General features: G+C 36.2%; 1 protein-coding gene across 1 annotated transcript in view; it reads right to left on the reverse strand.

The window, feature by feature from the left end:
- Nucleotides 1–2,121: 2,121 nt before the first annotated feature.
- Nucleotides 2,122–27,799, reverse strand: part of LOC148943986 (huntingtin-interacting protein K) — a 33,763-nt gene continuing 8,085 nt past the window's right edge. The window contains exons 2-4 of the mRNA XM_089101686.1: nt 20,481–20,627; nt 11,653–11,760; nt 2,122–2,277 (exon numbers count right to left, since the gene is read on the reverse strand). Of these exons, the coding sequence (XP_088957812.1) occupies nt 2,182–2,277; nt 11,653–11,760; nt 20,481–20,615 (339 nt within the window). The 5' untranslated portion in view covers nt 20,616–20,627 and the 3' untranslated portion in view covers nt 2,122–2,181. The remainder of the gene's footprint in view (nt 2,278–11,652; nt 11,761–20,480; nt 20,628–27,799) is intronic.

A 27,799-nucleotide genomic window follows, 5' to 3' on the forward strand; every position in this document is an offset into this window, starting at 1 on the left:
AGCACTCTGATCAAGGGTTGTAAATTTTGCCCTTGGGGCATTTAAGGTTTATATAGAAAGGGTTGTCGTATGAACTTCGGAGAGGGCTCACTGGACTGTTAAAAACAAGTTTTAGTGCCCTTTTTGAGAGTCGGAGTTATTGCATATAAATGTTCAATCCGACAACTAGATTCCCACGTAACGAAAGTCACGCTGTACTGGTTAAACTTCTTAGTTAATTAAAAAGGAAGTTTTAAGTAACTAGTGTAAAAGGAAGCTTAATTGCTTTTAATAATAACTTAGAAATGATTACTTTTAATTTAAGCAACACAAATTTAATTCGCTAGGGCCATCGATTTCCCATAGACCGACTCTGAAATATTTATATTATTGAAAATTTAATATTTTTTTTTAGTAGGTTGGTCTTATTTTTATAATTTCTAATATTTCCATTTTCTTTATATTTGCTGCTTATTTGTGTTAAAATTTACAATGTTATCAAATATGTGCAATTAAGAATTATCAGTATAATTTAGATCAGTGTATATTGGCCTGCATTTATGTTTGTTTGTTGTTTTATATTTATATAGTTAGTTTGTTAATTTTTTCTTTTTCTTTATACTCTCCAATTTTGGAGGTTATTAAAATGCTTGAATTTGAATTATGTTATATTGTTCATATTGCTTGATATATTTTTGATTAATGCTGGGTCGATTCTGGCTGAGCTTACAGAGCTAAGCCACTGACCCCGCTCTAAACAAAACAACCAGCGACACCAGGACTCAAACCTCTGTCCTCGCCAGGTTAGGTTAGGCCTAACCTAACCTGGTTAACCTAACCTAACTTAGGTTAACCTAACCTAACCTGACAAGGATTTTCACTGTCTCTGGGTCACGAATATGACTCAAAGACAATGTTTCTTTCTGTTCTGTCTTATTCTTTTTTATGGTAAAATTGATCTTCCTACTTTCTGTCTGCCCATAAAGTCTAATTTAGGAAACTGAGCATGATATTGAAAAAAAGGAAACAGCTCACTACCCATTAAGGAGTCATAATTTCAAGGAGAGGAGCCAAAAATCCCTTATTATTACTCCAGTTTATTGCATGACTGACAAGTAAACCTTATTTTGTAGCTAACGTTTAAAGTTAGTTCTAGGTTAAGTTGTTTTACCTTCTTTAGTTTTAAATACTCTTTTATTTTTAGTTTAATTCTTCACCCTTTGACTCAATTTATATAATTTTAAGTGTTACATGCTACTAATACATTTGTCTTTGAAAAACTACGAATTACCTTGTTGAGTTGTGCGAATCTTGTTGTGTATTTACAAATATTTACTATTTTCTTGTAACAAGATTCATGTTTTTTATTATGTTTTTTGTGTTACTTAATGTGTTGGACAAAGAATAAGGGTTGTTATGAAATTTTTACTAATGAATTCCATTTTGAAAACTACATTATCTTTCCATTCATCTGTTACTGAATCAGCCTTTCTTTGTATCTTCTCTTTTCGACATTTTGCGCAATCTTACAGAAATTTATAATGGCCGAATAACTTTAACCCATTTAACTTTAAGTTTAACCAGTTTAACTTAAACTTTAACGGCAGTCAAGCTATCTTCTAGCATGTGAATGACGAATTAAGTAATAAAGTAAAAACAAATACTGGAACCTATAAGAAAAACAGTAGAGCAATCTGAATAATAAAAGAACAAAAAATGAGAAAAACATGTTGGAGCTTTGACTGTAAGAATAGTCCAGCCTTTAGTTAAGCCTAAACAGAGGTTTCCAACTAACTAAGAAAATGTCTGTGCTGTCTGAATGAATCAGAGGCCTAAGAACGTTGGATTTTCAAAAATTAGGGAACCTTTTTTTAACTTTGAGGAATGGATCTAGAGCCCAAATTTGGTTCCTCTTATCGTATTTTTAAGCTTCTACACAGACTAACGTTGCTTCTCGGAAAAGCAGATAATTCCCAATATTACTTTATATTCAAAGATCCATTATGCTTATCAAGCCTTATTGGAGAAGATGTGAACATGGAAACTTTGAAAGAGCCTTCATGTCCAAACTTGGGCAGTAGATTAGTTCCTAAAAGTTGATTTCATCAGGAAAGAACTTCCAAAGCTAGCGGTAGACTCATGATCTCTATCTCTTTCTTCTATTTTTCAAATAATAAAACTGGACATGAAAAAGTATAAAATTTAATTTGTCAGTTCAATAAGAGCTTGAACAACATCTCCATGGTGTTCTCGCAGCGTTTTTTCTGCTCTTTGCTTAGAGATTTCTAGTTCCCGCATCTGAAAATTAAAACCAAAAATTAACGGTTATAAAACTTACACAAACAAAAAGAAACTCAAACAAAAGCTTCATGAAATTAATGCTTAACATACAAAACCATTAGTATGTTTTGCAATGAATGAATTTTAAAATCAAACATCAAATTCAATAAAAATGAAACTGGACAATTTCAATTTACTACACCTGAAGACAAAAGAAGAATCAAAAGCACTTTACAAAGCTGGTAGAAGTTGCATAGATTAGTGACGCTTGAAGTGTTGCACTAAATTTTGTTTGCCTTCACCATTTTGAAATGATAAGCCCCAAGAAGAATATCTTCGTTAAAAATAATGACCCATTTCTTAAAACCCTTCTCAAATTACGCTGCTTTTGTGTAAACAAACTTTCTGCATTCCCTGATAACCAGTGATTCTTGTTAGTTTTTCAATACACCGTGCATACAAAGTAATACTGCGTTGCTTTTTCCTTGATCATGAGTTTTAACGTAATCTAAGTTGTCATTCTAAATTTGTAGCATGAACCACCTAAGCCTATGCTAAAACATCCCATCACATAACACCTTTCATTTGTTCCCAGTATTTTCAAAGTGAGAACGAATGTATTTGGTCTAGTGCCGACTAATTGTCAGAAAACCACTTTACTAATAGCTTAAAATGAATCTTCGCGGGGCAATATTTTTTTATAATCCCAGTGTTACCTATTGGATAAACTATAATTTGCTTATTCTACATTATGTTGGGAAGGAATAAAAGGTAAAAATATGAATAAATTCTTGTGAAAAAGAGAAAATTAACATGCTTTACTATTCTAGCAATAGTAAATTTTTGTGATCAGATACCCCGTGAGAATCAACATGTTTTACTATTCTAGCGAAATCAAGTTCCTAGTTTACGTGAAATCGCGGAGCTTGGACCCTTTCAACTTTCTTGCAACTGACTGAAATTGACGACAAAGGGAAAAAAAACACGACAAAACTAAATTACGACTCCAGCAACGCAAAGATAAACCAAAAATAAAGAAAGAAAAAAGTAAAGCAGAGGTCTTAAATATTTGAATAGTTATCTTTGAAAACGAAACAACAAAACTTCCATTCTTCAAATATTGTTTGCCTAATCTTTGGGCGTCAAATTTGAAATTTAGGTTAATGGACAAATTGTATAGAAGGAGTTAAATAAAAAAACGTCCTAAAAATATATATTGCATTAACAACTATTTCCTCCTATATGGCGGGGAACGATAAAATAATGCGAGGAATTCCAACAGTTCCCTGAAACAAGACCTACTTTTGACCAGCCAAAATAAAAGATTTACTTGTTGACACTGCTTATAACAAAAAAGTTAGTACCACCGCTCCATCCGTACAATGAGATAACATAAAACAAACATTAGGACATTCTATACCAAATATTTACAAAAACATGATGAGATTTTCAAATAAAAGAAAAGGGTCATTTTAAATCTTAAGAGAAACAGAGATTAAATATTACCTGAAGTAAAAAAAAAAGAAATTAAAATAGATGAAGAAAACTAAGTTTTTAATTTTATAAATCTGGATCCAGTGAGACAATTTTACTTTGCCTTCCGCAATTTTAACAGTTAATCTCCAGATAACTGATTTGGTGTTAAGTCCATTTTAGCCCAGCCTAATCCTTTGGCAGTCGTAACAAGTATAGACTCCCATTTTTGTTACTGAGAAACATAGGCTTTCGTTCAGATGCCATACTCACTGATAGAATAGAATAGCTTGAATTTTGATTATATTTTTAAGGAAGCTAAAGATAATTTTATACAGTAAATTTTATAGTCTTGTCACTTTTAATTCTACTCACCTATTGAGTTTGATTTAGTTTATGACTCTATTGAATGTTTTTAATTCTACCCACTACAGAGCCTTTAATTTTCTTCAATTTAAATTTTTCGTTTTCTACTTTCCTTTCATAATTTCCTCTTCTCCTTGCTATTTTACAATTTTTATCTGTTACGGAATTAGATCGTTGAATGATTTTATTAGTCACTCATATCTCTTTTTCTGTCTGTTTTAAAATCTTTATTTTTTTGTCTGTTTTAAATATGCGTCGGATTTTGAATTACTTATTTCATTGCACGGAAACTGGAAAACTGGGGGACAAATTTTAAAAGCCGTCACTTTCAAACACACCTCAGATTCTAAGCACTCCATCACCTGAATTGCTTCGTGAATATGAGTTGTAGCTGTTTTTCTTCGTTGATTGTTTTTTTACTTTTTCAACATATCTGAATTTTATGACCTGAAGACCATTGATAAATTTAAAGCTGGGCTTCACCTGCAGGATTTCCAGAATCCAAGATTCCAGACTATTGTTTGACATCTTGGATACACCGCATCTGGAATATTAAGCCTATCTAGTAGCACATCCAAATAATCCAAAAAAAAAATTTGAACTTATTCAAAAAAAAATTTTCTGGATTTTTGACCTTATAGGATTCCGGAATTTTCAATTATACTACGAAAACGAAAGAAAAGAGGGAAAGCGATAAAAAAAGAAGAAAAATGGTTGTGAAAATTCCTATTGATTATCCTCATAAAGTAAAAATCGATGCTCAATGGTGCGCGTGCAATTTTTTTTGCAATTTTAGATACACATTTTTTTTTTTTTAGCATTTAGTAAAAACTGATGCGATTTAGTAAATTCTTCCAGGCCAGGGTGGCAATACTGCATTGCATTTGAAAAACTATGTTCTAATAAGTCCGGTTTTCAACGTTGAGGCTTTTGATAACGGTGCAAGTTTATAGGACAATATCATTTCTGCAGTCTTAAAGTTTTGATGTATCTATATAAGACGGTAATTTTTAATCATTAGTTCAGCTTTATCCATCAACCAAATTATATTTTGAAAATTTGCCTAGAGTTCTTTTTTGACTGAAAAATACTTTGAAAAATCCAGTAAATGTACGGATATAAAAATTCCTTTTTATGCAAGTTAGGAACGCTCTCTAATATCATAATCCTTTTTTGATGACGGGGTGGATCTGAAACTAACAAATCGAATGATATAATTCTTTTGTCCTTTCGACCCAAGTTACAGCTACAGATTTGCCGCATATTTCTGGTTAGGTAAAACAAATCTTAATGGTAATTAAGAGTGAGCGACCTCAGTAGAATTAACAGCAACTTCTGTAAAAATAGCCTAAAGTTTAATGTTTTGATGATAATATATACGTAAGAAGAATTCAATTTCGTTTTGACTCAAAATATGTTTAAACCATTCAGTTTAATGCTAATTTTCAAACATAATTAATATAAGCCAGTTTACGTCAATTTAGAAATAGAAGAATAACTTCCCAAAATAGGCTGCAACCCATGGTAAAATTACAAGACAGTAACATCGGAAAAAAAAATCATATAATGTACTTCAACACATCTGAGAGCACTATAGACCAAGTTCAAAGGTTATACATTTAATAATTTACGATTTCATATTTTTTCGCATACAATGCGAACGGAAGAACAGAATGGGGAGAACGGGAGGAGAGAACGTGGGGGGAACGAAGAAGGTTCAAAAACTAAGTTTAGTGAATGGATTTTTATACTTCATATTGGAGATTTACCCCCTGGTTTGAATCGAAAGAGTATAAGTGGATTAAAGACGGAATACGGCTAATGAGGAGGTGAGAGATCCTCTTTTATCGTGGAAACATTTTGACAATAAGAAAACAAGGACATTCGTAATATCCCTTCCAAATACTCGGAAGGGCTAGAGCGATTGCAAATCGCTTTGGTTGAATTGCATGATGATGCAGAACACCATCGCGGGAGGATCCTCTATAGGAGGACAACTGCGGCAGGGCGTAAGATAAAGGTCTATCGAAAACGGCCTCTGCAAAGGGCTGCCTCGACCCTTTCGGGGTACCTGAAAGACTGGGGACCTTGCGGTCAACTCTATTCCCACTTGAGAAGTTGCGCCCCTCGAGGAAATTATAGCCTAGTTAACGACACAGCATTCGCACGGGATTCTGAATAATGGACAATTCTACTGGGGCTGGTATGTTTTGACGGGCGTCTTTGGGCTGAAGAACCTCTTCCTAGGTAATTTATCTAGTATGGGCTGCATCCCAATAGTAGCATAATATTTGTAGTCATGAATATATAATGAGTCGGAGGTAATGAGCTTGAGATTGTCTGTGCAGGATTCGACTCTTGTTGATAGAAGAGCATCTCCAAGTGCTGTAAACCATGTTGTGACCAAGATGGGCCCAGGATTGCAAAGCCTCCATTCATGGAGGTCCCAGGGACTTTTTGCTGTCCGGTTCTAAGTCGGTTTAAGCACGTTGCTGTAGACTTGAGATGATATGTGATCCCCGTCCTGCACTGCTATCCGGGATCATTGCTTTTCCTGAGGCCAAAATAATTTCGATGATTTAAAGAACATGAAAGTTGGAACTTGGAATGTTACGACGTTAAAAAATGACCATCGTATCTATATTTTGTCTGATGAATTCAGACGGTTCAAACTGGACCTATTAGGAGTTTCAGAAACTTATATCCCAGGGGTAGGAAGCATGAAATTAGGTGATATAGAATTTTGCTTACTCAGGCAGGAAGGACGGGGTACATAGACAGAAAGTAGGGCTCATGATGAATAAGGAAGCTGCTAATTCGTGTTTAGGCTTGGAAGGTATTAATAATAGAATACTATTTGTTCATTTTACGACTATGAAGTTCAGGGTATCATTTATAGTAGTATATGCCCCTGTACAACCGACTGACGGAGATATGAGTGACTCAGATGAATTTTACTTACACTTATAGGAGCAAATAGACAGGGTCCCAGGCAAAATATGATGTTTTTACTATGAGATTTTAACGTCCAGACCGGTAGAAATAGGGATAGATGGTATCCTAGCCTAGGTAAATTTAGTGTAGGAAAAGAAAACAGTAATGGATACAGACTTTTGAGATTTTGTAGGTATAACAATCTAGTTATAACCAATACGGTGTTTGGTCATAAAATGGCTCATAAGTTAACATGGTATTCACGTGATGGTAAGACAGCAAACCTTATTGATTATATTATAGTAAACCAAAGACTGACAGGATCAATACAAGATACTAGGGTATACAGGAGTGCTGTTACTGATGTTAACAGTAAAGACCATCATCTAGTAGCGTCAAGGGTTAATTTAAAGCTGAAATTTCGGAAGGGTAATTACCTCCCGGGAAGTTATGAAATTGGTAGACTCCAGGATGAGAATTTGAGAGAAACTTTCCAGGAACAGTTGAATACTAAACTTGAGAGTTAAAATTTGAAAGCATTAAAATAGTAGAAACATTAAAACTGTAGAAAGCATTAAAATATGAACTAAGGATGTGTGAAGTGGAGGCCATGGACAAAATTGTCGAGGACCTGGAAGATGCAGCTAGACGGCATAATAGTAAAATATTGAGTGTTAATAAATTGAGAGGGAGTAGTCATTCCGGACTTGGCCCAGTTAAAGATAGGAATGGGGCCACAATTAACGATTTAGGAAAGAGTTAAAGAGAGATGGGCAGAACATTTTGAGAATTTGCTAAACCGAGATAGAGTTGCAGGAAAAGATATAGAGGAAAATGAAAAAGTTTGTGATACCTTGGATGTGAAGAAAGATTTGTTTTGTGAGGAAGAATTAGCGACAGTACTAAAGGGATTAGAAAATAATACGGCTCCAGGTGCTGATAGGGTGGTAAATGAGTTTCTTAAATATGGTGGCTCTGAGGCTAGAAATAAGTTTCTGAAGATTATGAATATGATTTTTGAAAAAGGGAAAGTACCTAACAATTTTAGGAAAACCTAAATTAAGCCACTTTATAAGAAAGGTGATAAAAGTGAGTGTGGTAATTATCGAGGCATTAGTCAGGTCTCTGTAGGTAGCAAATTACTTAGTAATATGATACTTTTTAGACTGAGAGATGCCGTAGACAAAGTTTTATAGGAAAAACAGTGCGGTTTTAGAAAAGGTAGAGGATGTGTCGACCAAATTTTCACTCTTAGGTTAATAATTCAGAAGTGCCTGAGTTGTCAAACATCTTTGGTCTTCAGTTTTATAGATTATGAGCAAGCGTTCGATTCTGTTGATGGAAGAGATTTAATAAAGGTTTTATCCTTGTATAGTATACCAGATAAATATATTAAAATGATTAGTGCTATGTACGAGAGTAACACTGCTGCGGTTAAGGAAGGAAATGAGGTTAGCAGCTGGTTTTGTATTAGATCAGGAGTTAAGCAGGGCTGTGTTCTATCCCCCTTTATATGGATCATTTTGATGGACTTTGTCTTGAGGAGCACAGGAAAAACAATGGGAGACCACGGAATCACATGTGGAGGAAAAAGTCTCCTGGACTTGAATTATGATGATGATTTAAGCGTACTAGATGGAAGTGTGAGTAAAATTAATGAACTTCTAGAGGTTTTGCGAGTTCAGGGTGCTAGGATAGGCTTGAGAATTAATGTTAAGAAGACTAAGTCACTAAGGCTAGGAATAAGTGAAGATGAAAAGGTGACGTTGGGTAATGAAAAGATTGATCAGGTGGGCAGCTTCACTTACCTTGGTAGTATTATTAGTAAAGATGGTGGGAGCAGTAAAGATGTTAAAAGTAAGTCGGGGTGTTTTTTCACAGTTTGGAAGTTTGGAAGAAAAGGAAGATAAGTCTGCAAACCAAGATTAGAATATTAGATGCTACAATGATGACAGTCGTTAAATAAGGCTATGAAGCATGGACGCTCTGAAAAGCGGATGAAGATTTGGTAATGTTTTCCAGAGAAATTGCTAAGGGATTGTCCTGGTACCCGGCTGACTGACCGTATTTCAAACAATAGGCTGTACGAAAAATGTGGTTCAATACCGCTCTCTAGGGCTATAATGAAAGAAAGATTGAGGTGCCTAGGACACGTTTTGCGAATGAAGGATGACAGATTGTCGAAGATTGTTCTTTTCGGCCAACCGTCTAGGGCCGAACTTCGTGGGAGGGTATAAAAAGGGAGGCTTCGAATAGATTGGAATAGAGGAGGAGCATGCGTAGCTGTGTTGGCCTCATGGGGCTTGGTGCTGTGGTGAGTTGTTAGTAGTAGTAGTAGCTAGAGCGAATTCACAACGATATTTCATTGAGGAACTGCCTCTGCACAATCTGAAAATTGTAAACTGAAATTTATTCTCGGAATTCCAAAGTAATAGAAAGAAAACTTTTAATGACGCCCTTTAAGGAGTAATTATCATTCTCGATGCAGTCTTATAAAAAAAATATAAGCCTTATGGGAAACAGAGAGACCGGACAAAAGGTTTAAAATAACCATCAATATAATACCAAAAAATATAAATAGGAATACGCTTTTTTTAATTAGCTGTTTGTCCTGTCAAGCGGTGACACTACGATACTATCCTATTTTAGCCTAATCTGAGGCGTGTGTGCTTCAAAAACCCACTTGTTAGCTAATAACCAGAATATTTAAGGTTTTATGGAATGAAAAATATATGGTTCTAAGCTGTACAGCTTTACTTACAAACTACCAACGGATTTATGTATTGTGTGTCAAAATCTTTGAGGCGAAACGAGATGAATCGCATAGTTTGTTTACCTTTCCCCAAACATTTAAGAGCAGGGCGGTAACAAACATTTATAGAAGGGAAACAATTAGATACTTCACAAATTATCCATATTCAAATCAATCAAAAATCTTTGCTTAAATCAAAAACGTTTAAATCAAAAAACGTTAGTTTTATGGCACATTTCCGCCATTTTTGCGCTTTTTGGGGTTTTTTGAGGTGGTTTGCATTAATTTTTTTCAAATTGGGGCTTTTTTTGGAAAATTCATGGTAAATCGTTCATTCGGCGTATTTTCACTAGAAAAATGGATCTTTTGCCGCATTTTTAGGGATCTTTACTGTTTTTAAGGAAAACAAATTCATATTGGAGAAATGTTAAGGGCAATATCATTCTCTGACAGTGATAAATTAAGTAAATAAAAAATATGGTTCTAAGCATATTTTCTAAGCATAGGTTCTAAGCATATGAAAAGAAAAGGTTCTAAGCAGGTAGAGCTTTACTTACAAACTACAAAAATCGATATTCACAGTTTGTTAATTTTATCCCAAATTAGACCCAATTAGATTATTAGATTGTTTTTCTATAATGGATTTCTATAATAGATTATCCAATTGAGACCCAATTAGAGCCATTAGACCCAAAGACATTCAGATCTCATTCTGTTGTTCCAGAAACTAATTTGATCAGTAAAGCTGCTTTATAAAATACTAATTAACTTTCCATCCATCCTCAAATAACGCAAGTTCTTTGAGCGAGTTGTCAAAAAGAAAAGAATAGACAACCTTTGAATTTAGGTGGGCTTAAACATAGAGTCCAAAGAATATTGAGCGCCTCTTGCAAAAAGTTACTAAAATAAGGGCAATAGAATGGAGGCTCCCTTATCAGAGAATATAATACCATGCGTTACTAATGAACTGAAAAAAAAAAGAAATAAAAAGAAATCTAAGCAGAATGTCATTTCATTTTCTTACGGGCAAGGTTTCTTAAAAAAAAAGAATCTACAGCAAAAGAGTTCAGACACATACTTCAAAACAAAAATTTAATTTTACTTTTTTTAAAACATTTGATCTATATATAAATAAACTAACCATTTTGAGTCTATCCCAACCCCATCTACCAAAAAACCTCTAGTATTCCCCTAAGGATTAAACCCCTTATTGCTTATTCTTACTGAACAGGGACAAGCAAGAAGCCTTGGGGGCACCCTCCTGAAACAACACAAGTAATGCAAAATTGGCCTGAAATACAAAAAAATCCCTTGCTATTTTGCTAATGATGTCTATTATGGTAGGCATGCAAGGTTGGAGACCTTTGGAGACGTCTCCCTTACCTGAAACAATCCATGTGCAACAAAATTGTCCTAAATACAACAGATTTTTTTTGTATTTTGCTAGTGGTGATGTCAATAATTATTTTAGGGAAAACAATACTGAAAGACTGCAAAATGCTACTTTAAAATAGGTAAGTGATACTTGTGACTTACCAAGTGTACTTGTTAAGATTTCTAGCATCTCGTTCTTTTCACTGCAGTTTAAACCTTAAAATTAGACAAAGAGCAAAAGGTCCTTTCCCCCATCTACACACAATTTGTTTTATTCGCCCAAAACCTTACACTAAATTTTTCTAAACGCCATTATATCAAAAAACAGCTGGTGAGTTGCAAAATCTTTAAAAGAAATAACTGGAGACTATAAAAGCCTACTGAACAATCTTTCAAATAATTTACCGTAAACTAATTAATACAACTAAATGTTCTTTGATTTATAATTATCCATTATAGAAAACTGAGGAAACAGAAAAGAATGAAAAACTTACAATCAATTCAACATCTTCTTTTCTAATACCAACTTTTGCCAGTTCTCTTTCCTTGGCTTGTCTCTCGGCAGCTTCCTTGTTTCGTCTCACTCCTATCGCACACAATGCCTAGAGCAATTAGAAACGAATTACAAAAAGGATGGAGCGTAGTATTACGAAATACTCAGTAGTCCTTGTCATTCCCGTCATTATACAGGATTGCTATATAGATCATTCTTAGTAAAATCTTTCTGTAGCAAACAATTGAGTTTATTAGCATAGAATGATTTTCAGCCTTCCAATGAATCGGCTTCAGATTAAACAAGTGCATTTGAAATTCAATTCGCTATGGGTTTCAGTCAAGTAAAACATTAACTAATTTGAACCACGCTGTCCACTTTTTACCCATGGATCTTCTGCTTTTTCAGCGTTTTCAAACAGTTAGTGGTAACGAATTGTAAATTAGGAGCGACCTGGCTCAATAATAACCAAACTCTAAAAAACGGAATTTCATACCAGTAGATACATCAAAATAATCGGATTTTTATGCTGATTTCAAATATATAAGTTTCATAATTTCATAATTTAGTCTAACCCATCAAAAGTTACGAGCCTGAAAAAATTTACCTTATTTTCAAAAAAGAGGGGGAAACTCCCCTAAAAGTGATAGAATCTTAATGAAAAATCAAACCATCAGATTCAGCGTAATAGAAAACCCTACTGTAAATGTTTCAAGCTCCTATCTGCAAAAATGTGGATCTTTTTTTGCCAGAAGAAAGATCACGGATGCGTGTTTTTTTTTAGGGGTGATTGTATCGATCCAGTAGTCCTAGAGTATCGTGAGAGAGCTCATTCGAAAGGAAATTAAAAGTTCTAGTGCCCTTTTTAAGTGAGCAAAAAAATTGGAGGGCAACGTGGCCTTCTCCCACGCTCATTTTTTCCCAAAGTCACCTAATCAAAATTTTGAGATAGCCATTTTGTTCAACATAGTCGAAAATCTAATAAATATGTCTTTGAGGATGACGTAATCCCCCAAAATTTCCGGGGGAAGGGCTGCAAGCTATGAACTTTGCCCATTATTTATATAGTATTTATTATTGGGAAGTATACAGACGTTTTATGGGGGATTTTTTCTGGTGGGTCGAAGGTCAGAGGAGGGGGTTACGTGGGACGATCTTTCCATGGAGGATGTTTCTTTGGGGGAAGTGACATTTCTATGAAGAGGCGCCGGATTTCCCAGCATTGTTTAAAAAATGGACCAGAAATTAAATAAAAAATAAAATAAGTTTTTTCAACTGAAAGTAAGGAGCAACATTAAAACTTATAGCGGACAGAAAACTTATAACGGACAGTATATGAGGGGGTTCGTCCCCTAGTCAACATCTCGCTCTTCACGCTAAAGTTTTTTTAGTACTTTTAAAATAGCTAACTATTCAAATTAACTGGACTTTGTGATTCAGGGGCTTGTGATTCGAACAAAATTTGAACTTTAGTGTAAAGAGGGAGGTATTGACTAGGGAGCAAACTCCCTAATATACGTAATAAAAACATACGAATATAGAAATTCGTTACGTAAGTTAATTCGTAAGTTACGTAGGGACAAAATTTCGAGAAAGCCATTTAGCCAAAAAAAAGTAAACTTAATATACAAAATTTTTTTTAATTATTCATGTACGGTGAGCCAAAATCAAAGCTGCATTAATTCAAAAACACTCAGAAATCAAATTAAAAAAACAGGTTTTTTTAACTGAAAGTAAGGCGCGACATTAAAACTTAAAACGAACAGAAATTATTCCGTATATGAAAGGGGCTGTACCGTCCTCAGAGCCTCGCTCTTTACGCTAAAGTTTTTTATTGTTTAAAAAATAAAGTTTTGAGACAGTCAAAATTTAGCGTAAAGAGCAAGGCTTTGAGGAGGGGACAGCCCCTTTCATAAATAGTTTCTGTTTGTTTTAATGTCGCTCCTTACTTTCAGTCAAAAACAACTTAGTTTTTTATTTAATTTTACTGATAAATGCAGAAGAATATTCAAAAAAGGGAAAAAAAGCAGTTGGTGCTCGCCACATTTACTCAGCTTCTTTACCTGCTATGCGCTCATAGAAATACCATGACTCAGGAGGCGTATTGTGGAGTACTTCAAGAAAATCCTTCTTCTTGAGCGGATTCAGCTGCAGTCAGTCATTGTCTATGCGTCAAACAGCTTGTGGCTGAGCTTTTCTGACTCTCTGAGGAAGATGGCGCCATCCATGGTCGTAGTCGAGGATGTATTGAACGTTTCCACTATGATAACCAAGGCCTCTTAGGTCCCGTGCCTCAGGTTCACCGACTTTTCTTCCGGGTTTGATCGAGTGAATAAAATTGAGTCTTGTAATCCTTGACATTTCATGGTTAATGACCTTGCAGTCGTATGGTCTGTCTTGCCTGGCTCTCCTGATGTAGTTCACAAGCTTATACAGGAGGTACAGCCCCTCTTTCCAGATTTTCCTGGCTATAAAGGCGAGCATGGAGTTAAATTCCATCTGTGTGTGTCCCACAATCATACCCTTTGTGATAATAGTAACTTCATATTTGACAGTAAGCATAGCCAGGGCGTTAGAGAGCGTAGTTCCTATTTTTTAAGCCACAGTCATTGGACCACAAGATAAGAACCTCCCTTCCTATCTGAATCTCTTGTTCTATGAAATCCAAAATAATACTCATAAACTCGGAGCTAGTTATTTCACCTTGAGCTTCATCCCAAATATAACAATAGCCGCTTTGCGTCACTAGATCATAGAATGTAAAGCTGTGCTCGTCGAGTTTACTCCAGTAGTGAATCATTCCATCATTGCTCTTCGGAAGCTATAACAGAGTTTGCTGGATTTGTGCGCAGACACCAATAACATTGGTAGCTGTAGTCTTTATTTTTTATATCACGTGCTTTGTTTTTCAATGTAACATGTTCTTTCTATATTTTGTCGGTAAAGTTTCCTTTTTTGCGCGCAATACAGGTAGCACAGCAATCCTTCTTGGGTGAAAAAATTAAGATTTTTTTCAGATAAAAGATGTCATCAAATAGCCTCACACTTAGTGGTTTCTACTTCTCTTTGACGCAACTTTCCTTATAGAATACATAATTAGGATTTGGACTTAAAGCAGAGTTCAAAATATAGTTTTCAAGTATTTGTCCTGCAATAAGGCTGGGCAGCTTTGACAAGCTGTCAAGGAATGTACCAAGGAACTCTTTGTCAGAGCTGTTGAGCTTCTCCTTTCCACCATTGCTTCCCAAAACTATTGGATAAAGATTCGGAGATCTCTGGGTGTCACGAGCAGCCTGTCCATTTTTTATCCAGTTGTAGATTTGTTTCTCTCCGAGCGAATACACATTTAAAAAGTTTTTTTTTTACAAACACGAAAAAATGCACCAGTCTGATCTTTCAAACTTTACTCAAAGGTTAAACTTCTTCTTGAACTGCCTTTCTGGCTTCAATGTCGTTTCGCGCTGCTCATAGCGGCAAGGCTGACCACGTAAACTTTTTTTATGGCTGTAATCCATTGTCTAAAATCCATTACACATGTTTTAGTCTCTCCTCCTCTTTAAATTTGCTACAGCCATATTACAGCCATGATTACAGCCATAAAAACGAACTTTTTTTATGGCTGTAATCCATTGTCTAAAATCCATTACACATGTTTTAGTCTCTCCTCCTCTTTAAATTTGCTACAGCCATATTACAGCCATGATTACAGCCATAAAAACGAGCTTTTTTATGGCTGTAATCCATTGTCTAAAATCCATTACACATGTTTTAGTCTCTCCTCCTCTTTAAATTTGCTACAGCCATATTACAGCCATGATTACAGCCATAAAAACGAACTTTTTTTATGGCTGTAATCCATTGTCTAAAATCCATTACACATGTTTTTGTCTCTCCTCCTATTTAAATTTTCTACAGTAAAACATCGTGCTCTTCAGACATATAGTCGAGCCACATATCAGCTTCAGTTTAGCTCCATCACGCTCAGGCAGTTTCCACTTACCAACTGTGGCCTTCAATTCACAGCAAAGGCCTTCATTACAGGTATAATTTGTCCCTTATCATTCACAAAATAACTGTACAAATAAACTTGACAAAGCGATATTCATTCAAGATGGAGTTGAAGGCATAATGACTAAATACTTCATTTCGCTCCATATTTTCAGTTTGAAACAGGCAAATGTTAACATCTAAAGGAGGCCCTAGACGGTCAATCATTTTGAACAAAAGTTTTCGTCAATTGATTGACGTAAGCTTCAATAAACCTTCAATCGACCCTTCAACCAACCCTTCAATCTCGACCAAAGCTAATGTAACACACTGCTTTTGGTAAAAATGATTGAGTCATTCAAACTTTCTATCAACCACCATGAACGCTTGTCTCAAGCGTCAAACAAGTTCCTAGACAGTCAGTCATGCTTGACTCAATCGACTGACGGAAGCTTTTGATCAAAATGATTGACCGTCTAGGGCCTCCGTAACAACATCAGTGCTGAGTGCTTTTCATTACCAATATATAACTTAAACAATGGAGTAAAAAGCTGCTAACAAAATATATGCAGAACACCAGCCTTTAGGGATCAAATAACAAACTCCAGCTAGAAAAAAAGTCAAAGTGATATTGGTTCAAAAAGCAGTATTTCTGTGCTTGGAACACTTTTTACCGTTCAAAAAGACCTATCTCCAGACATGACTTCTTGAATCACGATCAAACGGCCAAGTTAGAGACGTAATTCTGATCTTGGTCACTAGACAACTCTTCGAGTCAAGCTCGAATTTTTGTCATGAGACTGACTTATGCCTCTTAGAGAGGAGAATTTGATGAGCCGACTAAGTCGTTTCACCAAAAATGGAAATACAACCTTTTGATACCCAGCTGAAACTACCCTGTTTCGATGAACATTTCATTGACAGCGTTCTTCCTTAGGTGTAATTCTTTGGCGCATAGTTATTAGTGGTTTCATTGCTGCTTTTATATGATTCAATATGGTGATTATTAATACCTATTATCAGTGATTTGTCTGCTTCTTTTCAACATTCCGCTACTTAAACTTTCGTGTTTGCTGCAACAACCAACCGTATGGTTTCTATCATCCCATGCAGTCATGTCTATCATTGAAAAAATTTGCAATTAATAAAGATACTTTTGAGACCATAAAATGTTCTCTGAATGTAGAAAAAAAGGGCAATGACTTCCAATGAAAAAAAAATTAGACCTGTCCCACGACAGAAAAAAACAATGACAGAAAAAACAATGGCAGTTTTTTCAATTACAAAAAAAAAACAATGGCAGTTTTCTCAATTACAAAACAATGGCAGTTTTCCCAATTACAAAAAAAAACAATGGCAGTTTTGGAGAGTGCTTGAAAAAATTCTGACACTTTTTTTAATGACAGAAAAAAAAACAATGAGATTTTTTCTTATAAAAGAAAAAAAAACAATGGAACTTTGTCCAATGACAGAAATAACAGAAACAACGTAAGCAATTACTTGAAAATAAAAGACACACGATGAATGAAAACGAAATGGTTTCGAAAGACATCGCTATAAAACCATCAGCTTATCTGTACAAACTGTTCAGTCGTTTATTAATTTAGTTATTTTGAAGTTTTAATTTTTCAGTGACCTACACTTTATTTTGTTCACTACCTTTGTTAAACTTTTGACTTACATTAAACTGTTTTATTTACTGAAGTTTTTTCTTGGCCTGCACAATAACACTTAATGCATTATTGGTAAGATTATGCTTAAATTTAGGCATCATCGGTTAATATCAGGTTTCGTAATTTGTTTGTTTTGTCCTGAGTTTTTCTTGTTTTTCTCTTTGTGTTTTATGTTTGTTAAGGGAGCCGGTGTCTCCCCCATACCAAAAATTCCCCATACTCAAAATTGAGCAGCCATAAAGAATTTACAAAATAGGTACCTTAAAATGTCGATCCGATCCACTTAGGGGTGACAAAAGGACCAGATATCAAAAACAATTTTAGGACAGGGGCTGGTCCCACTCCAATTGTTTTAAATTTTAAAACAGAATAGAATTCTCAATTTTCGATCGAATGAGGAGCCTCCGAAGTTTCTAAAATCATAATATTGTTGGTGATAAAGAAGGGGCAGCCCCCTTTGATTTAGAATAAATTCTGCTCATTCTGGGGTTTTATGTTACTCTTTACTTTCAGAATATCAGTGTAGAACAAAAATATTCCCAGAAATAAAGAGGGATTAAATATTACTTTCTACCTCAACCTGCCCCTTTCTCAAAACTAATTCTGTATTTATGTGAAGGCTCAATGAGAGTTAGAATGTTTTGTCATGAAAGTGCAACCTTTGAGGCATCTGCCCCCCCCCTAACGACAAAACAATCAGATAACCCTACTGTAGAGGTTTAAAGCTCTAATCTAAATATTTTTGGATTGCACAAGATCGTGGACGTGTGATGACTTTATAGACATAAAAAATAATCAGATATCAAAACAGTTCTAGGACATGGGCTATTTGGTCTCCAATCACTTTCGACTTAAAAAAGGACTAGAACTCACAATTTCCGATCGAATGAGTATTCTCTGAAGTTTCTACGACCATGAAGGGGACTTGGGATGAGGAAGGGGCAGCTGCCTCCTATACAGAATACATTCTGCTCATTTTGGGGTTTAATGTTACTCTTCACTTTCATAATAACAGCAGACACCAGAATTATTCCCGGGAATCAATAGGGATTACATATTAATTTCTACCTCCATCCCCCACCCATCTTTGAGAACTAATTGTATATTTATCTGACGACTCAGCGTGTAAATTTCAACTTAATACCTTAACCATTCCTTAGATATTGCTGATACACCCTCCCTTTTGATAACTAGCATGCACCTAGTATATTTTGATTGTGTTTGGCATTCCGCTCCAGAGCTGTGGAACGTTATGCCATCCCTACAGGGATATTTATTTGACTTTTAGATTACTTTGAACAAGATGGCTACTTCAAAATTTTTATCAAACATTTTTGAAGAGAAGGCAGCTAAAGAGGGCATAGGAGGAAAACTGGCAACCCTCCAACCCCTTTAAAACATACCCTTCATGTTTTGAAAGTTTCAGCCTAGTACTCTCAGCCATTCTTAAGATATTGCAGATTCACTTTTTTGATAAACTGGATGCACATAGTGCCTTTTGCTTTAGTTGAAGATACTCTTTAAAATTCTCCTAAGTGTCACTTTAATATCCACGGCCTTTTTGGATGCACCCAGATGTAAAACTTTCCCCTGTTACTAATTCCAAACCCTGCATCTAAAAAATGGATAAATTGCATAATTTAAAATCCTTGCCTGGGGCTGTGGGGGAGGGGGTGGGGCATGGCATCTCAGGAGGCACAGTTATTAGATCTTTTCACTAGCTTAAACAAAATAACAATTAAAAAATGTTGGCCATTGTCAAGGGGACAGGGCACAAAAAAGGACAAGAGGGGGGCTGCTTGCCCACCAATCTGTCTTCAACACCCCCTCAACATACATCAAAACTTTAAACCTAATACCGCCATCAGTTGCTTAGACATTGCCGAAATTCCCTTTTCACAACCTGCAAGGACAAAGTGTAATTTGATTGTGTTTGGCCTCCCTCTCAATATTTCCTTAAAGTTTCACTTTAATACTGTAAGCTTTTCTGGAGATACAGGATCAAGCACGCTCTCTTTCTTAATAAAAACATAATATGTTAACATTGAGCAACTTACATAACTTACAGCCCTTGCACCAGGGGCTGTGGAAGGGGAAGGGGATGTCAACCCTGGAGCGACAGTTATTGGACCTTAGGACTATTTTGAACAAAAACGACTGTCTCAAAATTTTGATCGGATGTCAATCTCCTTTTGATTTCCAAATGAATGAGCCCCTTCCCAAGTTTATACAGCCACCCTTCCCATAAAAAAACTTGTTTTAACAATGGGCAACTTGCACAACTTAGAGCCATTGCTCCAGAGACTATTGTCAGGGGGCTTGTCAACCCAAGGAACAAGTTTATTCAACGTTTGGTCAATTTTGAACAAAAATTTTGCTATTTCAAAATTTTGATTGGACACTTTTGGGGAAAAACAGCATGGTGGGCTCTGGTTGCCCTCCAATCATTTTTAATCCCTAAAAGGGACACTAGAACTTTAAATTTCCAATCTAAAGAGCCCCTTCTGAAATTTCTATGACAACCATTTCCATATGAAGTGCCTCTGAAAAGCATAATACATAACATTGGAACCCTCATGACTGTTTACTACAGGGAACACTACAGCATTGCCTCTGACTTGAACAGGGGATTAAAACTTTCAATTTCCCTTCTAATGAGCAAGCAAAATTATCCAGGGAGGATATGGGGGGGGGGGGGTTATTCAGGAGGTATTTCCTGCAAGAGGGGGGGATTGTACTGGGGGACACCTAGCAACGTTTGTTAAACTGTTTTGTATAATATTATGATTGTTTTAGGAAACAGTAGTACTTACTGCAATACCAGTAAGATTATATTTATCTCTATACTAGCCTATGTATTGTGTAGATGTTTGTTCTTTTTACCCTGTAATTCTTTAGTTAACTTTTTGTTTTTTGTTTTTTCACCTGGGTTGACTTTTTGTAATTTGTAGTATTCACTGAATTGATCGAATTTTAGTGTTGGGATAAAATTTAGTTTCTTTATGCATGTTTTTTCCTGTTTTATTTTTTTCCCTAATGTTTCTCAGTGCAATCCTAAGGTGTCATATTATTATTTTTTTTATTTTTTTTGATCATGTAGAAAACAAAGCAATTTAGAACTTAGGTTCTTTTATCTAATAAATAAATAAAGGGAAAAAAAGGATACAACCTCTCTAATGTCACCTGCCATCTCTTTCTCTTCAGCATAATCTGTAACTTTTTCTAAATCAGCTGCACCAGAGTCATGTTTTGCTGATTTCTTAAGATTCTTAGGGTCTTGGGCTTCTTCTTCTGGAGTGGACATTATTTAGGAAATCTAAAATTAGAATGTAACTTATGCTTTTAAACAGGACTGGAGATGTTGATCAATATCCTCCATAACCATAGGGAGTCACCTTATGTGGGCTATATAGGCACAAAACAGTCTTGTGTTTGGAAAATTATACAGCCATCACAATGATTTCAGCAGCTACATTGGCATAGTCCCTAAACAGCAGCCACTACCTTAGAGCCACATGTTTTCAAGATGTCAGTGCAGCTTTTTTTCTTTCTATCAAAAGAAAATATGTACAAAAAAAAGTGAAGAAAGGAAGCAATTAGCTACTTAAGAAAAGTAGTGGCCATAGACAAGAGAGAAGTGTAATGTTTGCTATTATATTATGACTGCTTTGTTATGCTTTAGTATTGTTATTGATTGTGCTGTGCGTGCGCTTATATTACTTTTTGTAGTAGGAGCCTGGGTTTAATAAACTCATTACTTGAGGTTGTTGCATGGTGTCAGAAATGGGATTTACATTGTAATCTAATGCTATTATGGAAGTCCAACAGTCATCCATCAACTGGGATGTCACCTCCTTATAAGACAAATGGAATCAGTTTGAACACCATGCTTATAGTTGTTTGATGCTTATAGTTGGTTGATGCTTATAGAATCGGTTGATACTTTTAGGACCACTGGCAGAAAAAACCGAAAAATCACAGTGTGCATACCTTCTCATTTGGATGGGAGAAAAGGGCACAGAGATTTTTAATACTTTGAATTAGAAAAGGATATACTCAATAAAGTTGAACCCATTATCAACTTTAAGGATTATGCAAGCCTAAAGAAGTACACTGTGTTTGCAAGATACATCTTTCAAAAGAGGGACCAGCTAGAAAACGAAGCTATTGAAAGACATATCACACAAATAAAAACATTGGCAAAACCATGTCTATACACAGAACAAGACGAAATCATTTGAGACCAAATTGTCTGTGGAATTTGGAATCAAGCCATTCAAGAAAAGTTTTTGGCAGAAGGGGACTCATTAGCCCTAGATGTCAAGGTGTAGAACCCATGAAACAACCAGGCTCAGCTGAAATCATTTAATGGAAGCAAACCAATACCCATCAAGCAGGAAGTTGATGCAATCATACATGGTACAAGCTGGAGCAGTGCCCGAAATCAGAAAGCTCCTACCAATAACCCCCCAAAGGGCAAAGAATGCTATTTTCGTGGTGGACCATGCTCCACAAATTACGCATGCCCAGCAAAAGGGAACATTTGGACCCAATGCAGAAAGCCAAACCACTTTCCAAGGGTCTGTTGTAGTAACAAAATCGTGAGCACCATTGATGAAGAAACAGAGTTGCATGGAGTTGCAGTTGATGATGAAGATACAGTTTTCCTGAATGCCAAGGAAAAGGTGGTGGCAAAGATGCTCAAGCCAATGTTATTCCCAAGAATATTTTTGACAAGCTGGCCCCAAGACCAAATCTACAATTAACAAACCAACGGCTATCCAGCTACTGTGAAGCTAGGATCCCTGTCATTGGCAGTTGTGATCTTAACTGCAGCCACAAACAGTATCCTAGGGCAGCTCACATATTCTACGTGGTGGATTCAGATTCAACTCCAATTGTGGGGTATTGATCAAGTATAGATTTGAACCTCATCAAATTGGTACTAAATGTCAACTCTGAAGAAACAAGTGTAGTTGATGAGTACAAAAGCGTCTCTGAAGTTATTGGCCAACTGGAGGGCAAATGCAACATCCATCTAAAAGATGAGTCCATACCTACCGTTTACCCATCTAGAAGGGTACCAGAGGCATTAAAGACAAACTCCAGAAAGAACTTATCAGAATGGAAAGAGATGGAGTTTTTGAAAAAGTCACTGAGCCCACAGAGTGGGTCAACTCAATGGTTATGATCAAAAAGAAGAATGGAACTGTGAGACTGTGTATAGATCCAGTAGATCTCAACAAATACAAATGCATAAAGCACCCTTGCTACCGCATACCTACCTTAGAAGATGTTACAGCCAAGCTGCATGGTGCAATTGTGTAGAGCAAAATGGATGCTTGACAAGGGTATTGGTCATTAGTGCTCTCCGAAACTGCATCAGATACGACGATCTTCAGCACGATATATGGGCGCTATCGGTTCCTGAGAAAACCCTTTGGCCTGCTTTCAGCACAAGATGAATTCCACCATTGCATGGAAGAAATTTTTGAGCGGCTGGAAGCAGTAGCAATTATTATTCATGATTTTGTTGTATATGGAACAAGTCAAGAAGAACATAATGAAAGCTGTTATGGGAAGAGCACTAAAAAAAAGGTGTGAAGTTGAACAAAGACAAATGCAGTTTTAGTGAAAGCAGTGTATGCTATTTTGGAATGGAATCAAACCAGACCCAGAAAAACAGAGAGAAATCAAAGAGATGCCCAGACCTCAATGCCACAAAGAGCTACTTACTCTCCTTGGAATGTTGAACTATCTTTTAAAATACATACCAGATCTATCTACTAGAAACAAAAGCCTGCAAGACATACTCAAATTGGAGCCGTTCTCTTGGAGTCCGGAAAATGACCAAACACTGTTGGAACTCAAGCAGTCTATTGTGTCAAGCATTTCCTTTTTCAACTACAGCAGCTCGAATGGGGAACTGAAAGTCAACTCGTCCAGCCATGGCTTGGGAGCACACCTCTGCTCTGATGGAGAGGTAGTAGCCTATGCATTCTGTGCACTCAGTAAAACTGAACAAAAATACTTTGAACTTGAAAAGGAGTTACACGCTATAGTATACAGATGCAAGCATTTCCAGCACTACCTCTATGAAAGACACAAGCGTAATAACCAATCACCACCCTCTTGAGACAATAGTCAGAAACCCTATCCACAAGCCCCCCCCCCCCAAGGGTGCAAAGGTTAATGCTACAACTCCAGCCATACAATCTTCATTGCAGTTCCGACCAGGCTCGGAAATACCAGTCACCAATGCCCTTTCTCGCCTACACCTTCCTGATATTGATGAGAAACTAGAGACGGAAATAGACATGTATGTACATCTGATATCTACACATCTACCTATAAGCAATGATAAAATTCTACAAATCCAGGAAGAAAAATGTCAGACAGTCAACTGAGGATTTTGTCAAAAACAATCCACGAAGGCTGGCCAAAGTGCAGGTAAAATGAGCCTGGCAGAGGAACATCTGTTCTGGAATATCCAGCAAGAACTGTCATCAATCAGAGGCAATATTTTCAAAGGTGAGAGATTGGTCATACCCAAAGCATTACAGCCAGACATCTTGAAAGAACTCCACACTGCACACCTTGGTATAGAAAAGACCAAGCAAAGGGCTCAAATGCTGGTTTACTGGCCGGGGCTGAATACAGACATAGAGCATTATGTCCAGAGTTGCCAAAATTGGGCCAGAAACATGTCATCAAACAAGAAAGAGCCTATGATCAATCACAAGATACTAATCTTGCCATGGCAAAAAGTTGCATCCAACCTACTCATCATCTCTAAACTCAAATCTCACTTTGCCAGATATGGCATTCCATCTATACTAATGTCTAACAATGGCCCACAGTACTCCTCAATTGAATTTCAAGATTATGCCAAAACTTGGGGATTCACTCACAGAACATGAAGTCAAACATACCCCCAGTCAAACAGCCTTGTGGAAAAAACTATCCAGACAGCAAAGAATCTCTTGACAAAGGCCTCCGAAAATAATGAAGACCCATACTTAGGACTGCTTGAATACAGGGACATACCTGCAGACAGACAAGCCTCAGTGTCCCAACTTCTAATAAGTCGTCAACTGAGATCTCTTCTCCCATGCACCACTGGCCACTTAAAAAATAAGGTGGTCAGCAGTTGTAAGTTCATGGAGAAACATACATTTCTTCAGAGACAACAGAAGCGTGATTACGACACAGCGTCTAGGCTGTTACCATCAGTAAAGGTGGGGAAATCAGTTTATGTGCAGAAGGCTCCAGGTGGGAAATGGAGCACAGCAAGAGTAATTGCCCAATCCGAGTCAACGCGGTCTCACATATTCCAGACAAAGGATGGATCTGTCATCAGACAGAAGAGAATACATCTCTCAAATCGCCTTGGAAACTACTCTGAGACAAAAGACACGGGTGGTCAAACTGGAAGGGTTTTGACCCCATTTGTTACCACAAACAAGGCTGTTCTGCTTCAAAAATCACCTCCACCACTGGTTAATCAGCTCCGCAGATCCCTGCTCTGCTCTTTGTCACTAGAATAGTTGAGGACAGAGATCGCCCAATTGGAATCCCCAGTTCAGCTGTGTGAAGCAGCATCTGGTTCTCAAGCTGGTGCCAGAACATGATCTGGAAGAGTGATCATCCCACCAAAGAGATTGAACCTGTAAATAGTTATGTGTAGTGGAAGTAGGCACTGTGTATACCAGAGTATACACCAGGGAAGTGAGCCTAGTACATTGTTGTATTTTGTTAAGAAGAGTATGAGTGCAAGTGTGAGAGTAGAATTAATTAGTGCATAACTTTTATATGTATCTAGAGTACACATTAGAGAAGGGAGCCTGGCAGCGTCTCGTGTGGTAAATAAATTGTTAGTGATTTTTGCTCTACCACGGTATGGCAAAAAAAAATATTGTACCCATGAATCATGTTGTTCAAGGTTGAAAGAAGGGAGATGTAGTGTTTGATATTATATTATGATTGCTTTGCTTCTGCTTTAGTATTGTTATTGCTTGTGCTGGGCTTGTGCTTATATTGTTTTTTGTTGCAGGAGCCTGGGTTTAATAAACTCATTACTTGAGATTGTTGCAAGAAGGATGTGCATACTGAGCCAGAGAGCAGCTATTGGCCTATATATGGATGGGAAACTTTTCAAATATAATAATTACTGCCTTCCCAAACTTATTTTGGAAAATTGACAAAATATTCACAAATTTTTAAATATTACAATTTTAACAATTTGCTATATATTTTCAAACAAGAACAAAGTGCTTAATATACTGACATAATTATAATGGAAATAAATAGCTATGTTTATCAGAATTGATTGTAATAAATCCACATCTGAGAATTGCACAACTACAAAATATCAATTTGGTTTTACATTTACCTCAAATTGCAGCTTGGAGCAATCTAAGGATTTTTTGTGAAGCTCCAGAGTTGATTATTGAAGTTGTTCTCATTATTGTTTAGTGACCGAGTGCAATTGGATGACCAGTTGCTTGCCAGTCAAATTTACACTCCCTTGAGGGCCACTCGCCATCTAGCTTTTTTTGAAAATGTCAATAGATCCAGCAAGAACTGTGTCTTCAGAGAGTTTATTCCAACCATTGACAATTCTTGAGGAATAGAATTCAGTGGCACCCTGACTCTGGTTAGGGTAGACTGCTTAACAAATTTCAGCAGATGACCTCTGGTTTTTGCATTAAGACAAACAATAGAAAATAATGCTGGAGAGTGTTAGCCTTCATTAACTTATAGGTTAGAATGGCATCACCTCTATTTCTCCTCTATACAAGAGTTTGGAGTTTCAGCTTAGATAGTCTTGCAGGGTAAGAAAGCTAAATGCCAGATAACCCTTTGGTGGCACATCTTCCAAAATCTTTATATCTCTTTTTTTAAATACAGAGGCTAGAGACATTCCAACTTCAAACTTGGGATAAACTAGTCCTTTATACAGAAGACTGACTTTGACAGAACAAGTAGAAAGGATATGCTTAATCAGCCCCAGAGTTGAACTAGCACCAGCAGCAGACATCATGGGTACTGAGTTTCAATTTATTGCCACTGATGACTAAAAAATCTTTACAGAGAAGATTGATTAGCCTAAGGGAAATTAAGAGTAACAAGGATTTGTTTGCTGACATGAAAGGCATGGCACTGGACAAATTCAAGAAGCCAGGCCTCAGCTCATTGACAAAGCAGTCCAAGAAGTTTTGAGTCCCCACTACAGAGTGACAATACTTAGAATGTAATGGTATTTTTGCATCTTATTTCAAGGGAAAAAATAAACAGGTATATCAATTTAAGGGCTCCAAATGGAATTTGCAAAGGCAGAACTTATTACCACACATTTAGAAAAGAAAAAAGTGCATCAAGTGGTGGGTTCATTCTACCTAGTGAAATAATTGGAAAAAAAGTAAGACTGACCAGAAATAGGACAAAACCCTAAACAAAAGGGCTTAACATACTAGTGATTAATTGAATGCTGATAAAATAGTGCCAAAAGAACTAAAATAGTTATAAGAGGTGCATTGCCTTATAGTCCTACAGCTGCTGCTACTACTACCAACAGATCAATGCAGCACCAAGTCATCTGATGCCAAAAAAGCTCCTTCTCCTTCTCCATTCCAATCCATTCATGCTCCTTCTCCATTCCAATCCATTCAAAGCTTCCATCTTTACCCCTCCTAAGAAGTTAAAAGTTCCTTTTAATAATTTCTTATAACCTCTTCTCATCCCATTTGGGGACAACCTCCTTTTTGTTTAGTCCTAGATGGATAGCCAAAAAGGATAACCCATCTCTCATTATAGCCCAAGAAAGTAGGATAGAGCCAAAACTTTTTTTACAGCTTAATATTTGAAATATGGTCAGTCAAACACCAGGAACATTTACTACCATTTTAAATAATAAGACTTCAAAGCTATTTAAAGTTATCTACTTAGTCAATCTTCTTATTACTAAACATCACCTCTTTACCTTTATTTATTCCTAGTCTAAGAAATATCCTAGCTTCTAACATTCAAATCTTAGTTTGAGTATATACTTGATTTTTTAAACTAATTAAATAAACAAAAAACAAGTATTTTTAACTGAAAGTAAGGAACGACGTTAAAACTTAAAACGAACAGAAATTATTCTGTATATGAAAGGGGCTGTTGCCTCCTCAATGCACTGCTCTTTACGCTAAAGTTTGTTATTGTTTAAAAAAGTAGAGGTGAGAAAGTTAAACTTTAGCGTAAAGAGCGAGGCGTTGAGGAGGGGACAGCCCCTTTCATATACGGAATAATTTCTGTTCGTTTTAAGTTTTAACGTCGTTCCTTACTTTCAGTTAAAAAAAACTTGTTTGTTTTTTTTTTATTTAATTTTTGAACGTTTTTGAATTAATGCCGATTTTGATTTTGGCTCGCCGTACATGAATAATTATAACAAAAGCTGCCTATTAATTCTATGTCTATGTAGTATAATGGCTCCTGTAGAACTTG

Source organism: Artemia sp. Qi Xiang Cuo, chromosome 15, assembly GCF_049724085.1.
Source record: "Artemia sp. Qi Xiang Cuo chromosome 15, ASM4972408v1, whole genome shotgun sequence".
NCBI lineage: Eukaryota > Metazoa > Arthropoda > Branchiopoda > Anostraca > Artemiidae > Artemia > Artemia sp. Qi Xiang Cuo.